The 16,366-nt window shown below is 40.3% G+C and overlaps 1 protein-coding gene across 2 annotated transcripts in view; it reads right to left on the minus strand.

Annotated features, from left to right (window-relative positions):
- The window catches only part of grik1a (glutamate receptor, ionotropic, kainate 1a), a 42,848-nt gene that overhangs the window by 15,676 nt on the left and 10,806 nt on the right, over positions 1-16,366 (minus strand). The window contains exons 2-12 of one of the 2 annotated variants that reach the window (XM_034200611.1): positions 15,951-16,118; positions 14,064-14,321; positions 12,350-12,531; positions 11,336-11,389; positions 10,889-11,059; positions 8,905-9,048; positions 7,223-7,330; positions 6,684-6,728; positions 2,412-2,528; positions 1,968-2,171; positions 638-861 (exon numbers count right to left, since the gene is read on the minus strand). In XM_034200611.1, coding sequence (XP_034056502.1) covers positions 638-861; positions 1,968-2,171; positions 2,412-2,528; positions 6,684-6,728; positions 7,223-7,330; positions 8,905-9,048; positions 10,889-11,059; positions 11,336-11,389; positions 12,350-12,531; positions 14,064-14,321; positions 15,951-16,118 — 1,675 coding nt within the window. The remainder of the gene's footprint in view (positions 1-637; positions 862-1,967; positions 2,172-2,411; positions 2,529-6,683; positions 6,729-7,222; positions 7,331-8,904; positions 9,049-10,888; positions 11,060-11,335; positions 11,390-12,349; positions 12,532-14,063; positions 14,322-15,950; positions 16,119-16,366) is intronic. The other variant, XM_034200620.1, reaches the window with a different exon arrangement.

A 16,366-nucleotide genomic window follows, 5' to 3' on the forward strand; every position in this document is an offset into this window, starting at 1 on the left:
CTGCAAGACAATAAAGGAAAAAATAAAATAAAGTCAATTTCAATATTCATAGATACTAAACATGAACATGCAAAACCCCCTCTACAAATCTCCACACACAAATGTAACTTTAATGCAGGCTTTCAGTGTTTCTCTAGTGCAATGAACACTTTACCCTGGTTCGCATTTGGCATTTATACAAAAGATATATCCATTAAGGGTTTTAAAGAGCAACCTGCTGGAGGTTTGTTTTGTTCACAGAACCTAAGAGGGAGCTGAAGAGAGAGCTAGCAATGACTCCCTGCTAGCACAATGAAAACCAATGTTACAGTTGACAGCTAAAATTAATTCAGGGTTATTTTAGAATAACTTTAGAATATTGGACATCTTCTGAATTACAGTCATGCCATTATTCCACTATTTGTATTGTATTTCTTGCCTTGTGAATAAGAGCTGTGACAAAAAGCTAAGCGCTGACACCATGTCACTGTTTTCTTATCTGTAGCCCTTTCAAAATCGTAACAAAAGAGCTTTTGGAAAAGCTGATCCTGGCTGTGGACCCCCCATTAAGCAGTCACTCTCTATTCATCCTCCAGTATACCCTCAGCAATCATTATATTCTTCCATCCCACTATACAATTTCAATCAATCTTCTTACCTGGCAATCACAAAAAGCACACAGCTAACTCCTGTGCAGGCTAGCAGCACGTACATCCAGATGTCTGGAGTGAGGGGATTCAGGAAGGAGAACACGCCCGGGTTGGTGCCGTTGGGTTTGCGGTACAAGATGCTGATCCCCAAGGTCATGAAGGGCTTGGAGAAGTCGATGCTTTTCTCTCTAACGTATGTGATGGTCAAGGGCGCCACTGCAAGGTCTGCGATCTAGAGAAGACAGAAGACAAACTAATATACCACAGAGAAACAGATAGTCCTGGAGGAAGACATATGTAACCTCCAGGACATTTGTTTTAATCAATTTAACACATTTCTGTGACACATACAACTTGTTAAAAGAAACAAACTGTCTATTAAATATAAGAAAACAGAGCAATATAAGGAAAAAAGGAAGAATAAAGAGGTTGTATAAAACCATTAATGTCAGTACAATTATATGTAAGGGTTATATTATTTCCTATCTTTGACTATATGATCAACCTGTTATTTGTTATGTTCTTTCTCTACAGGCTAAGAAAATGTATTAACACTGATTGTACTCCCTTTGGATAATATCAATACAGCAACATGAAGCTTCCTGTCTAACAGGCTTTGTTTCCATCTGTGAACCTAATTATAGACTAATTGGTTGAATACATGTTAATGCAGAATTTGTATCCACATCACAACTCTGTAAGTGACTGTTTTTTAGTAGTTGATTCATGAAGACCGGGAGATTTAATACATTTTTGATACACTATCGCATTTTTCACCTTGCCTTGAGCAGATTAGTCATGAAGTAAAAGCAATTATGTACTTTTACGCAGGTTGAATTATTATGTTTTATACATTACAATATGTCATCACATCCTTTAGATGACATTGACTTACAAACTGTTGTCGGGCCGAAATATAGTTGATTTTGCTCCAAAAACATTTGCTTAAATGCTGCCGTTTAGCCGTATTACAACCATCATAATGATACATGTTTCTATTTTAAAAACAGATAATGTCCACTTTTGGTTTAATTTTTGAATTCCACAACTTGATTTCTCTATTGAAAATCTTGAAGTTGTTAATGACAGTCAACACATGCTGGACCTAAAACTTTATTAGCAAAGGTAAAAATAGTGATACCCTTTGGTTAAAAGAGACATTGCAATACCTCCATAGAAAAAGTAGGTCCCACCGATGCTTAATTTTTACAAAACGAGTCAGTCCACTCTTATAATGTGCTTAACTGCCTTCATACACACACTCAGTACTTAATTGCAGCAAAGATAGGTCATTTGCCAGAAAAGACAACAAATCCATTTAGTTCTGTGTTAACTCACATGGTCGATCAGCTCCCGGACCATCCCATTCCACTCTCCCTTGTCATTCTGGGCGCCATATTTCCCATCACCCACCAGTCTGACTTCGTAGGTGAACCCCAGGATGTTGGAGAGCTCTTTCAGAAGGTCCAGACAGTAACCCTCGTAACGGTCGTTCCCGATCAGCTCCTTCTCCGACTTTCTCTGCATCACATATGGATTTTCCTGTGCAGCAAAAGAAAACAAGTATTTGACATTTCAATGTTCATTATTATGATTAAAGGATTATCTGACGGCAGTTGATTGCAGAGCTGTTGACCTTTGGATGATTGGCAAAATGTCTGAAACATTTTGAAATACACATTCAGACTCTCCAGTAACTATTTTCCTCTCCTTAACACCACTCCATCCGATGTCTCCCTCCCTTCCCTCTCAGATTATCCTCTGTTTAACCTTTCCTCTCACCAGTATCGTGGTGACAATAAGCGTCCTGTTAGCCAGGGAGTCCGTCACATTGTTATTCTTGTCTCGGCTGGTCTTCTCCGTCAGGTTCATCCCTCTGTACGAGTTCCACACAGCAATCTGGAAAGGCAAACAGGGCTTTAGATAATTGAGCCACATTTTCTGCTTTGTATTAAGAGAAGTTAAGGTGTTCAGATGTTGGCTTAAAGATTTGAATTAGGAGAATGTGGATTATTGATGATTACAAAGGAAGGAAGCTGATTAATATCTCTGACATATTCAGTCTCTAAGCCTTGACAGGAAACAAGAAACTGCTTCAATACTCTTCATAGTTGATCATATTTTCTGATTCGTCTAACAGGATAATGAAAAAGAAGTGTACTGGTTAAAAGACATGACAATCCTGGTTCATTTTCAACCTTCTGCTCCATTCACTATCCTTCGCCATTTCCCTTTGCCCAGCTTTGCTTTGATGATTCTTGGCAAACTTCTGAAAACGCCATCGAGTGAATCCACAGTGCATACAGTATACAAATGGAGAAGTAGAGGGCTCCAAACTGAGCTGCTGATTGTTTACAGATGCAAACCAATATCACTCCTGTTGTCTGCAGCCATTTGTCAGGTAGTGAACATATTGTGGGGCCTGAACTACAAAGCTGTTTTCCATAACAACAAATCCTTTATGATGAATGATTGCTTTGGATTTGCACAGCATCTGTTAGCATTTATATTTCATTCTGTTTGAACCTGAAACATATGAATATTTTCCAAATAGAAAACAGGTGTTTCTCACAATAACTTACTTTTGTGTTATTCTTTCATGATCAGTCAATAATATTTGCCAAGTTGTTGCGTATGGAATAATAATAATAAGCCACTGACACTGCCCCTCAGCCACATCATAGACTCTATGATGTACATTAATGCACACAATGTACACAATATATTTTCTTTGTTTTTGTATTACTGCCGAATATTATTACAAATGTTATTCCGAATTGTATTCCATATTTTATTCCATTATATTCTATTCCTATGTAAATACTGCTATATTTTACTATATTTTTAATTATTTCTAATATTTTTTTATGTTATTTTTTATGTATGCACCATGACATCAAGTCAAATTCCTCATACGTGTAAACCTACCTGATAATAAACCTGTTTCTGATTCTGATAACTGAATATATCTAAATGTATATTAACATTGATCAGACAATACTTCCGGCTCTAGGACATTGACAAAAAATGATTGACTGATGTTTTGGTGTTAGAGCAGCAGGGACAGTGTGAATGATGAAGGGCAGGATCAGAGAGCATCGGGGGGGGGGGGGTAGAGGACGACATGGCGTCTGTCCTCTGTCACAGAAGCTGTGAACGAGAGCGTCCGGTTCCTCGGACCAGGCGGTATAATCCCGACAGTTATCAGATTAGGACAGGCGTCTGGCAGATAGATGCTGACCTTTTTTTAAATCCCCTAACTGTTAAAGAGCAGAGCAAATGTCAAGGGGACTCGTGAAATGGATGCAATACAGTTAAGTGCATTAAATATACTACTCTGAACTAAAGCTTTCTGCCTTTTGCTTTTCAGTCTGTGAAGGAAAAAGTGATGAATTTGAAGCCAGAAACAATGGCTTTTTTCATTCCCTGGAAAAGATGATAATTCACGCATCAGTACCTCCTAATAAAGCAGAAGGTACAGTTTTATTTTTCATAATTTATTTCGCCGATAAAGGGCTATGTGAGTTTACCAATTGGAAAAGATAACGTGTTTTTCACTCCCCATTACGTTCTGTCTCATTCTGTTCACCCCGTCAGACAGACAGATGATGTGCTCACTTATAACCTTGCTTAAAGTACTCTGTATCTCCACTGTGGCACTTTGCGAGGTCCACTCTGTGCGGGAGTCCATAAATCTGTCTTATCTCTGGACACTGCAGATGAGAAACACAGTGAATGGGGTTGGATTTAATTAATTGTATTGTATTGTCTTCAATTTCATTGATAAATGGACCCAGTTAGAACAATAGTTTTTGCAATGAGGAGGGTATATTGGTCTCAAATTGTGCGGTGCTGTAGAGTAGAGCCGCGTTATTATGGGAAACATCATCCTCTATGAAATATCAACCATACGAATTTAAAGTTTAAAGGTCTCATATTATGCTATTTTTAGACATATAGGTCTCAGATAAATACAAATATATAGCTAATGCCTGCCCTTAATTATAACGGAGATAAAGGTAAATGCTGCCGTGATGAAACGCCATATCATGTTCCAAACACATCAAGGATTATTTCTGAAACAGCATGGAGCTCAAATGCTTTTTCTCTTGCGGGTTTACAAGGTGAGTTCCTCTGCTTTTTTACACATACACTCTCCAGTACAGGTTAGCTCTGAGTGTTAGCGATGCTTGCTAATGTAAACAAAGACCATATTGGAGCACGCTCAGGTACTGCGGAGCGCATAAAGCTTAGCAGACTCTTCACGCTAACGAATGATCACTTCTAGGCTACTGTCCCGCAGCTCCTGCCTCTCTGTTGGACTCTGTCGCAGCGGGGTTACTGCTGCGGAGCGCATAAAGCAGACTCTTCACAACGAAGGATCACTGCTTCTTCAAGGCAGGGAAGGCTACGCAGTACGCAGTCTACTGTCCCGTAGCTGCTGCCTCTCTGTTGGACTCCGGTACTGCACATTACTCACGCAACGTTGTAAAAAAAAAAATGAGTGGAGGGCGAACGCACTAACCACTCCGCCACAGTCACCCCCGTCGTGCGGGCCGGATGAGAATGTCTGGCGGGCCAGATGTGGCCCGCGGGCCGCCAGTTGATGGTCACTGGAATACATCATAGAGTGCATTTAGCATGATAGGTCCCCTTTAAGTAATAAAATGATCTGACCAAGCAAATGAAATCAACACCAAAATATAGCCTTAGAAGAGTGCACAGCGTTTATTCATCATCTTTTAAACCCCTAAATCAAGGATTAACTGTGCAGCCTTGCGAATTTATCATACGTACCAGAAGCAGTTCCCAACAACACAGTGTGCAAACTGACAAGACCTCTCTCTCATATGCTGCAAGTCAAATAGTATCTATGAATCCTTTAGCTCATCTCCATCCACACACCAAATCAGACTGGAAAACTGTAACCAACAAGCGGGAGACATACTAAGCCCGGCCAAGAAAGCTGAGAGGGGGGGAAAACGTACTACCAGAACAATTTTAAGAGAAAATATTATATTCCCTAAGAGACTTTGTTTAGTCCCATCATCCTCTTCAGAGTTTATTTAACACTCCAGTGCCCAAGCTCTAACACGTCTGCAACGCTCTGATAATTCAATCGTAATCAAACAGTTTATGTGATGTGCTTATCATGTTGTGGTATTTCATCTAAAGGGAGGCTTTTAAAATAAGTACTGAATGGAATTAAAATGACAGAATAAATCACTGCTGCTGCACCTTGACAGCTGCTGCCTCCCCCCATACCTGTCTGTCTGCCAACTGAGATGGACAGAGAGGAAGAAAATCTGACAGTAATATATTTGTTTTAAGCTATGAATTCATTAAACATCCCTTTTTATTTCACTCACAAATAGTTGGTTTCAAGGTGATAAGCAGAGGTGGTGAAGTAAAGATTACTTAATTTGCTCTTTAGTACTGACAGTATATTTTGTGAGACTGAACAAAGCCAATAGTAGTTTAAATTGCTCTTAAATGTGACTTAATTGTACAGAGAAAGAATGATGTGACACACAACTTAAGCAATCACATCACAGTGACTATTTAACTTGTGCACTGGCCTCAATCTGCTGCTCTTGTAACAAGTCTAAATGCTGACTTAAGCTGTCGTCTCCTCTGCTAACTGCATCCTTCTTTGCTGCATTAAGTACTGGTTGTGTGTATGAAGGCAGTTAAGCACATTATAAGAGTGGACTGACAAGTCTGTAAAAATTAAGCATCGTTTGGACTTGCATGACTTCCTACTTTTGCTATGGAGGTATTGCAATGTCTCTTCAAACCAAAGGGTATCACTATTGTTTTACCTTTGCTAATAAAGTTTTGAGACGTGTCAGAACAATGCCTTGACCCCGACACGGAGAAAACTGAAATGTCAAATACATGGCTTTGGTGTACACAAAATCAGCGAAGAGAAACAGGGTTGACAAGGCAAGGTGCCGGGAGGTGCGTGGCATACAGAGTGAGAAAAGTGGGAGAGAAAGGGGGGAGGGGGGCCAAACAACAAAGGCTTGGACCAAACAGGGCACTGGCACAAACCTTGATCCACCTTTTCGTGAGGCGACTTCCTGCCTCCACAAAACCCTTTTGAAAATGTGATTAGGGCCACATGAAGCACAGACGGTGTGGAGAGAAATAATCAGTTGTTGCAGTATTATTAATATTCATGACCAGACAAATCAAAACCAAATAATAAATGTGTAGATGGATTATGGAAAACAAAATCTGTACAGCCCCAAAGGGTTCTCTCTCTCTCACACACACACACACACACACACACACACACACAGACACACACACACACACAACACACACACACACACACACACACACACACACACACACACACACACCACACACACACACACACACACACACACACACACACACACACACACACACACACACACACACACACACACACACACACACACACACACACACACACACACACACACACACACACACACACACACACACACACACACCACAACACACACAGTTTAATGGACTGAATCAGGCAGGGTGGAAGCATTGTGAGAGTGGTGTAATTGGATGTTCCAGGGCGCTCTGCTCACCCTGGCACTGCCGTCCTCTTTGAGGCTGATGATGTCCAAATCAAAGTCTTTCCTCAGGCCGTCGGTCTTATTAAGAACAATGTGCCCTGTCAGTCCGTCCCACTGTGCCTACAGAGATGAGACGCAGAGGGGGAGAGAAGTGGGAGATAGTCTGAGTGCAGAGTGGTATTGAAGCTCTGCAGCAGACTCCCAGGAGGGACAGTGTAAGGGATGAAGTCAGTGAAGCATTAGGTGAACACTGGAAGATGTCCACTGGAGGTTTTGTGGTAAAATCGCAAAATGCATAACATTTTGTTCATGAAAGAGATCATAATTGAATTTCCATGCATATTCATCCAAATGCAATACAAGGGGTTTCAAATTGTTAATTGTAATTGGCATGCTTGTTAGCATGCATGCAACTTGTACTGAGTAATTACTAATTGTCTTCCCATTGCACAGTCTGTTTTCACACCTAATTAATCTAAATATGCGCACTTTGTTTATTTTACAAGCTGTAGTGTTTTCTTACCCTTTTTTCACATGCTCCCTAATGGCAGTGGATTTCAATCATGTCCTTACCTTCACAAAGTGATTCTCTATTTTCCCATATTGTTTTATGGAACACGTACAACGTTTTTGGATGTTTGGATAATTTCTTATATCTTAGACATGTGTGAAAAAAATGATTATTTTTCTGTGGTAATACAAGAGACTGAAAGGAAGATACAAAATAAAGTACCATCAAAAATGATAAATCTCCAAAAACATCAAAAGATATGAACTGGATATAAGAAACACCTTTCTGTGGTTTAAGAATGCTTCTACAAGGATTCAACGTTAGAAATCCATATTTCCACCTTTTCTGTAATGAAATGACGAACATTGAACAACAAAAATGTTTCCAAACATTTGAAATTGAATTCCATTAATGTTTTCCACAGAAGCATTCGGAGTATTGGGGACTACAATAGCCGGGGGAGAGAAAACACGCAGGTTAAAGTGCCTGTGATTTAATTTCAGCCATTGAAATGAAAACTGTGTACTCATATTCTGCACTCTCTTGGCAGAAATGCTTTTTAATTGAGTGCTGTGTGATGCATTACTGGTTCTTGCAATCAAAAAGGCTCTTATCTAGTGATGAATGGCACAGGAGGACAGATGCTTCAAAGGATAGGTGGTGGCAAACTAAACGAAAAGATGAGGAGAGAGACACTGAGATAGAAAGAAAGAGGACGGGGGGCATGGAGAGCGAAATATGAGTGAGGGGATTTAATGAAAATGTTCCCTCTCCGTGGTGGGCAACGCTGGGTTTAAGACTTAACAGATCAAAACACTCAAGCATCAAAGGCCTCATTTCTGTCTGTAGGCATGTCTGACAGTCAGGCCAAACCACAAGCTTTCAACTTATAAGTACATAAAAACCGTATATTTTCATGTTGTGTACTTTAAGAGGCAAAGCATGGCCTGTCAGAAGCGACCTATCATGTATCGTATCACATGAAATGATCTGACATGCAGCTGGGTACGTTTCATTCCTGGAGCAGAAGCATTACGAGGGCAATTTGAAGTACTGTAGGTTGTGCTTTTAAAACACACTGAAAACAGTTCATTAAAAAGGCATGGTGGTTTCTGAAGCCATGCTGCTAATGGAACAGGGTGTTTTAGCTGTCTGTGATCCAAAGACCTCAGCTGACACCGACCTCTTTGAAGAGGTTCATGAAGCGAGGTCCGAAGCGCCAGGGTTTGTGTCGGTGACACTGCAGCGAGCTGACGGTCATCTGAGTGGCTCGCTGCGACGCCACGGCAACCATGAACACTGCGTCGTACATCAAGGCAGCGTCTGTCTGCGGAGGAGGAGGGGAGAGAAATGTCAAATGATCATATAATCATTTAAAACATATAGTCTTGCCTTTTACACTGTTAAATTTAATTTTTAGTCTTGTACAGTATGCAGCTAAATACATTATATAATGTGTCCTCCCAAGCTTCCTTGCAGTCAAAATGGCAGCAAGATGGCAAGAAATAGGGATTTAATCATCTACACTCACAGAAATGAATCATGGTAGAGTTTATTTTTAAGCATTTACATCTATTTGATTTTATTTAAGTACTCATATTTTTAAAATGTATGTATTGAAATTAATTATAATCTGTATAATTCCTGTCAATTCTAAAATATATTGAATGTAATTACTTAGAGGTTATACAGTATCCTGCCTAAATGTAGTAAATCATAACATACCCCACTTCAATTTTTGTGTCATAGGAAAAGTGGTTGTCAGCAAGTGTCTAAATGAGACGACTAAACGTAATCACGCCCAACGTTAGCCGCCTCAACGCTTAGCATTTACGACTCAACTATTATAAAAGTGGTGTGAATATGTGAAGATAATACAAAACGTGTAAGTATCATCAACGTTTGGTTGCCACATATCTGATTCTCACTTCTAGAGTGCTACATCTGTATGTGTTTAACAGAGAGCAGAGGTGGGAAGTAGTGGAGTACAAATACTTCGTTACCGTACTTAAGTACATTTTTCTGGTATCAGTACTTTACTCCACTACTTATTTTTCTGACTAATTTGTACTATTACTTCTTACATGTTGAACACAAATACCTGTACTTTCTACTTCTCTCATTTTCCAAACAGCTGGTTCCTTTAGTTTGAATGTGTGTTTGGTGGCGTGATCATTATTATTTAGAGTCATTGCGTGCCTATTGATTTGAACACGATCCGTGTATCCATCACTTCCTGGTCTTCTCTAAAGAAGAGGGACCAATGAAAACGTTGTCATGGTGCCGTTGTTCAGCATGGAAACATTCATTAGCTAACAATGACATTATTGTTCTATTAATATAAAGGGAGGTCAGGTACTCTTTAAAACAGCTGCTAGTTATGGGTACTTTTTACTTAAGTACATTTTGAAGCCCATACTTTTACTTGAGTAAAGAAGTTTAGTCAGTACTTCTACTTTTACCAGAACATTTTTAAACATGAGTATATGTACTTCTATTTGAGTAAAGGATGCGTGTACTTTTGCCATCTCTGAGAGAGATATATGTTAAGGTTTTACTTATCAGGAGGTCAAAAGGAAATGTAAAAGGGGGATTTGTAAATGGTTAGGGACGAGGGGGTTTTATGGTTTAATGATGGGATGTAGGACCAGTTGGCTGTTTCCTTTCATGAATATATAGTGGGACTGTAAGCTGTGTTCGGGGTGCAGAACTTCTCTGTCCTCTGAGGATGACGTTGCTCTGTTCCTGCATTTGAGATCGATTTCACTTGTATATTGACTTTCTTTATTACTTTATTAAATATAACAAAAGACCAACTTTGTCCATGCATGACTTATCAGTTTCTCTTAAGAATTTCCTCCACAAGGAAGATGTTTTTTTCTCACACTGCGCATGTGTCGTTCGCATGTCAAAGCAGGTTGTAAACAAGATGAATTACAGTAAGAAACCGAGAGAGCACGGTTTGAAGATGAAGATGTAAAATAAACAGCAGATCGTATAGATATTATGACAGAACAAATACAAGGGAGGATTACAGCGATAACATTTTTTATCATGCTGAAATACAGCCTCTGCAAAGATTGAAAGGTTAGCAGCTGTGTGCAGAAAAGCAGGCAGAATACAATGTGCATCCTGGGCTTTCGTCAGTATGTGTGTTTATGGCTTACAGTCATGATTCCGTCCATCAGGCCACTCTCTTGTTTTGGACCTTGCAGTCTTTCCATAGCCCACTTATCCATAGTGGATGCTACCAAGGGGTGGTCAAAGTTCAGCAGTCTGAAGCCGGTCATGTTGACCCCGCTGTAGCGGTACGGCTCCAAGTCCAACGCAAACAGATCCTGCAGGGGAGGAGGGAAGCAAAAGGAAATGTATGATTTGGTGTGTGTGATATGTATAAAAGAAAGGGCAGGAAATAGCTTTGAGATCTAGCTCAGGTTGCAACTTTCTCAGCCTTTGCTTTGAATTGATGAGCCACGGGCAGCATTTTTTAACATCCTGAGAGAATTTACAACGCCAGTTCAAGGCCAAATTAGCACACAAATCATGAGCTTGGTTTTTTCCTTTGTCTGGTATCTTCAATAAAATAACTGTAGTCATACGGTTTTCTAACTCACCAAAGTTGTGAAAAAGAAATGGTAGTACTCGGTCATCATTCCCATTGATGAGAGCTGCAAACAATGAAAAGAAAGAAAGCAATAAAAGAAATGTCAGGGCATTATTTCAGATACATGAGTTCTCCAGTGCTTCAGCTACAGTCAAATCTTCAATAACAAAGATATTCTGCTGGTGATTTTTCTTTTGTGTGGTGTATCAAATATGTTATACATTAAAGGGGACCTATCATGCAAAATGCACTTTTGTACGTCTTTTACACATGAATATGTGTCCCCGGTGCGTCAGGGAACTCACCAAGTGTCAGAAAACACAACCCTCTCTCTTTTCCTCCATACCCAAATCTCTAAAAAAACGTGGCTGCAACGGAGCTAATACAGACTGATACAGATTTGAAATTGTTCTGATGTCAGAAACGGGGAGCTCCGCCTATATGGCCAACGCTCCACCTATCAGGGGAATGAGAGGTTGCGTGGCATGGTAACAGCATGGTAACAGCATGGTAACTGCATGGTAACAGCATGGTAACATGACGCTCGTGCCTCGCCCCCCTCCTTTGCAGGGGGGCGTGGTCAGCTGCAGCTCATTTGCCACAGAATCAGCCCTTGTGAAGACAGGGCTGGAATAGAGCAAATAGAGCGAAATGAGGCATGGCTAAAATGCATGATCTGTTTGGTATTTTGAAAAAAAAACTTCACAGACATGTTTTATATAGGTATGGCCCTACAATATATTATTCAAATATAGCATGATAGGTCCACTTTAAGGATTATTTAATGGCATTCAATACGGCTATTAAACAATTACATGAAAAAACATTCATGAACTTCACTAAGAATAGTCTCAAAACATGTGTCAGCATGTCTGTTATTTAATGAATCGTCAGCTATCGAACTTCACCATCTGTGTTTATGGGAAACAAAGTAATAATGTGAAGCCCCCAAAAGCACACCTAAATGTTTCGGAAAATCTGTGGAATGACAGAATGTTACAGGAGACTCAATCCCTGTACGAACCTGCTTCAGGAGCTCCGCTGCCATGCGATAGGAGCAGTCGAAGAGAATAAAGAACTCCTTGTCTTTCTTCAGTTCCTTCAGCAGCGGTCGGGCGTCCTGGTTGCCGGGGGTCAGCTGGCGGATCTTGATCTTCAGGTTGAACTTTGCCGGAGCTTTGATTAACTCCTGCATCCGCATCAGACCTACAAAAAGTTGGCAAATTAGACTTGATTTTATTTATCCCCTTTTACAAATTACGCATTCCTAGCTCCGCCACATGAAGGTCATATGTCACGGTAAAGAACATATCAGCAAAGCTTGTGCTTGCCGTAATACTTGGTGCCTCATAGTCAACTGAGGAATGTAATCACTATTCACTGCATCACCCTGTTGCCAAAAGTCTTGCATCTTTTTCTCAAATTCTTCTACTTTGTTTTAAACCCCATCAAAGGATAACACACACCTTCCCTGAATCGTGTGTGTGTGTGTGTGTGTGTGTGTGTGTGTGTGTGTGTGTGTGTGTGTGTGTGTGTGTGTGTGTGTGTGTGTGTGTGTGTGTGTGTGTGTGTGTGTGTGTGTGTGTGTGTGTGTGTGTGTGTGTGTGTGTGTGTGTGTGTGTGTGTGTCTGTGTGTCTGTGTGACATTTCAGGGGGCGGGAAATGTGGATCGAAAAAGAGGAAAAAATTAAAAATCTATAAACTTTGACATTTCAACAGCAGCATTTCATATTCTCCAGGACTAGGTCATAGGCTGGGACTCCATATTGGAACTCTCTGGATTTGAGGCCGTGGGTGTTGTGTTTTGGCTCTTCTCTGCAGCATCAATGCTGAGGGCAGCAGTGCTGGCAGCTGTTTGATACCAGGAACTCTGCCCTGTCACAGATTGGGTTCACTAGCTAAAGGTGGCATTGGTGGACAGTTGAATTGCATTTTTGTGAGTTATTATGACCTTCACATATGAATACATTGTAATGTCGAGAAAACAAGAGCCAGACCTATTCTCACTTCAAATGCCACACAATGTCATAGTGGATATTCTTTCATGCAGTAGGAAAAATCAAGACACATTGCAGTCTCCAGTCCAATTATATTATTAACTATAAGAAAATATAGTATGAGGGCGCTGATCTTGTATGAAATATCAATTCTCGTGAGAACCTGACGCCCGTATAAGATGGCGCCGTGGACGTAAACATCAACGCGACTGTTTGACACGATTTTCATATTTTTGGAGTAATTATACAGTTTTTGACGAACAGAAATATCATTTTCTGGCATCACTTTCAAACTTACGGGGGAAATCTGCATTTTGGTATGAGGGCGCAGCGCCCCTGTTACCCAGTTTGAAAAAAAACCTGGATATCACAATACAAGACAATATATTGATCGCTGATTTTATTACAGGGAGATGTACAGTAAGTTACAGATTTTTGAGCTGAATTGTTTTGTTGTGTCTGAGTGACCGGAGCACTGAATTTATCCAGCATCCTCCATGAGTGATATTTTTCGTTCTCAAAAATGTCTTGGATATATTTGCTTTATTTCATACATATTTGATCAAAACCCTTTGAGGAAATGATTTCCATATAAATTGCAGACTTAATCAAATGGGTTTACCTTCTAGTACATCTCTACTCATGCATGGCACCATGAAAAGACTTCTTGAAGTATATATATATGAATCTGTTTTGAAATCTACAATGGCAATCTGACAGATAAAAAACCGATGGCCCTACCTGTGCTGTCCTCATAAACCACGGTCAGCTTCCTCCATTTGAAGAACGTGACCACGTCCAGGATGGCCCTGGCGATGGCGGTATACTCGGGATACAGGTTGATGAAGAAGGTGTCTTTGTTGTTCACCGACGGGTGTTTCCAGCGGGTCTGGATGTGAGGGACCTCCAGAGCGTTGCAGATGGACTGGACGGCGCTGACCGAGGAGCTGTGAGACGGGCCGAACACCGCGACCACCCCCAGAGCCAGCTGGTCACACACTATGGGGGAAGAACAAGGTGAAAACAACACAAAGTCAGACGGGTGTCATCACATTTTGGAGACAGGTTCTCAAACAAAGTCCATTGTAGATCAGGTCCACTTTAATATTCAATACTTAAGGACTTTATAAGCTTTTGGACCAAAGAGAGACAATCACACGCTTTTAGCCTACGTTGGCAGGGCCGTCCTTGGCCAACATGAGGCCCCACGCAAAGTTATATGATGAGGAAACCGTGCCGCGCCACACTAATTGCGCCGCATAAGCGCATAGTGCGCCGCATTTTCGGCTCAGTTGAGGCACCCTCCGCAAGGTGTTTTTTATTTTAAAGAAAATTCAGATTGAACATAGTAAAAAACTGTAAATTATAGTGTCCGTCCAAATATTCTTTTTTACTTATAGTGAAAACTACCCTTGGATGATGGTAAGGTAGACTAAAAGCTTTAGGAATAATCAAAAGTACAACATATAATAAGTACCCTGTATCAAGATTGATGCAAAACAAGTGACATTTTACCTTTTTAGAGAGGTTTAGAAAAATAAAATCCACCTCTGATGTGATTTGGGTGGAAATGGCTGTTTTTACCGTTTCTCTGGAACCCATTGGTCGATTTGGGTGATTGACATCTCTTTTTGACCGTTAGAGCCAATAGAATTGAAGGGGAATTTCCACATACACACACACCATACCATTGAGAAATGAGAGCTATGCACACCCAGTTTTGCATGAGAGCGAACCTATCTCTCGCTCTGACATCTGGAAACGGAAAAGCAGGTTTATTGCTTATGGATTATCAGAAATAATTTCAAAGGGACACAGACACATTGTATTAACCTATGGATTAACTTCAGCAGCGTTTTTATCGTTTTAATGCCATTGAAGACCACTTTTGACCAGACAACGACAAAGGTGAGCCATTTTGCCGTTTTTAGCTATGTCTATTCTTGTTAATATCTTCGTGAGTTCTTATCATAGAGTGATGATGTATGTACCTATCGATTCTGTGTCATCTCACGATGCTAGGCGATATGTGTAACAATAAGGGTGTTATGAGTGAGTTTCTTTGCAGTAATGCGTTAGCATTTTTCCGCTCGTGGCTAATTCATAGGCTCAGCGCTAGCTTTGTGGGTTTAAAAAAAAAAAAAGGTCAGTTAGCTGAGTTTTTTCCCGTTACATGGATATAAAACATTCAGAGTTTATTGAATATTAAGATGCCCTCAGACGCTGTTTCCTGCAGATGACGCGTTTTCGGGGGGGGGGGCGGTGTAGAACAGGTTAAGCTAGGTTATGCTAATCTTATTGATTCCCTGTATGGTGATTAGAAAGGAATTGATCAATTTGCCCCACTCTTGTAAAGAAAGTTAAATAGCCTAATAGACCTAAAAAAAAAGATTACAATTTTCAACTTGAGCCTCGTTAGTTTGAGATTCAAAATAGTTTATTGTCCAATAAATCGACATAAAATTTAAATGTGTAAACAGAAAAATTCCATCTTGAAGTTTTCTATAGAAGTTTTTAGAATACATGCTACACACATGATTATGATGATTAAGGTGATAATGTTGTCATCGCTCACAGTAACTACTGTACATCTATAGCTTAGCATAGCTACATCTGATAATTTCTTACCTCTCCTTGAAGCCTCAAAGCCATCAAAGAGGTTGATCCTCTGAATGTCGTAGGTGAGAGTCGTGTTGGGCATCAGGGTCTTGTTGCGGTTTATGTTATTTACAGCAAATTTAAATGCCAGCTCGTCCATGCTGACTAACTCACTCTCCCTGGTCTCAAATATACCGCCTGCACATGGAGAGGGGGGACAAACACAAGAACACTGTCACTGCACAGAGATTACATTTATGGATTTGGATCTGTGGGTTGAGATTAGAACCTTTCAATCCCATCACAAACACATAACAAAAGGAAATTATAGCATCATTGTAAAGATAAGCTAACTGGTTGAACTCAGTGACCGGAGAACCCATTATCTGGTGTACATTTCAGTTTATTTACAGCAAATAGCAGTGCAGACCATCATAAAAACAAAG

This window comes from Gymnodraco acuticeps, unplaced genomic scaffold (assembly GCF_902827175.1).
Source record: "Gymnodraco acuticeps unplaced genomic scaffold, fGymAcu1.1, whole genome shotgun sequence".
NCBI classification, from domain to species: domain Eukaryota; kingdom Metazoa; phylum Chordata; class Actinopteri; order Perciformes; family Bathydraconidae; genus Gymnodraco; species Gymnodraco acuticeps.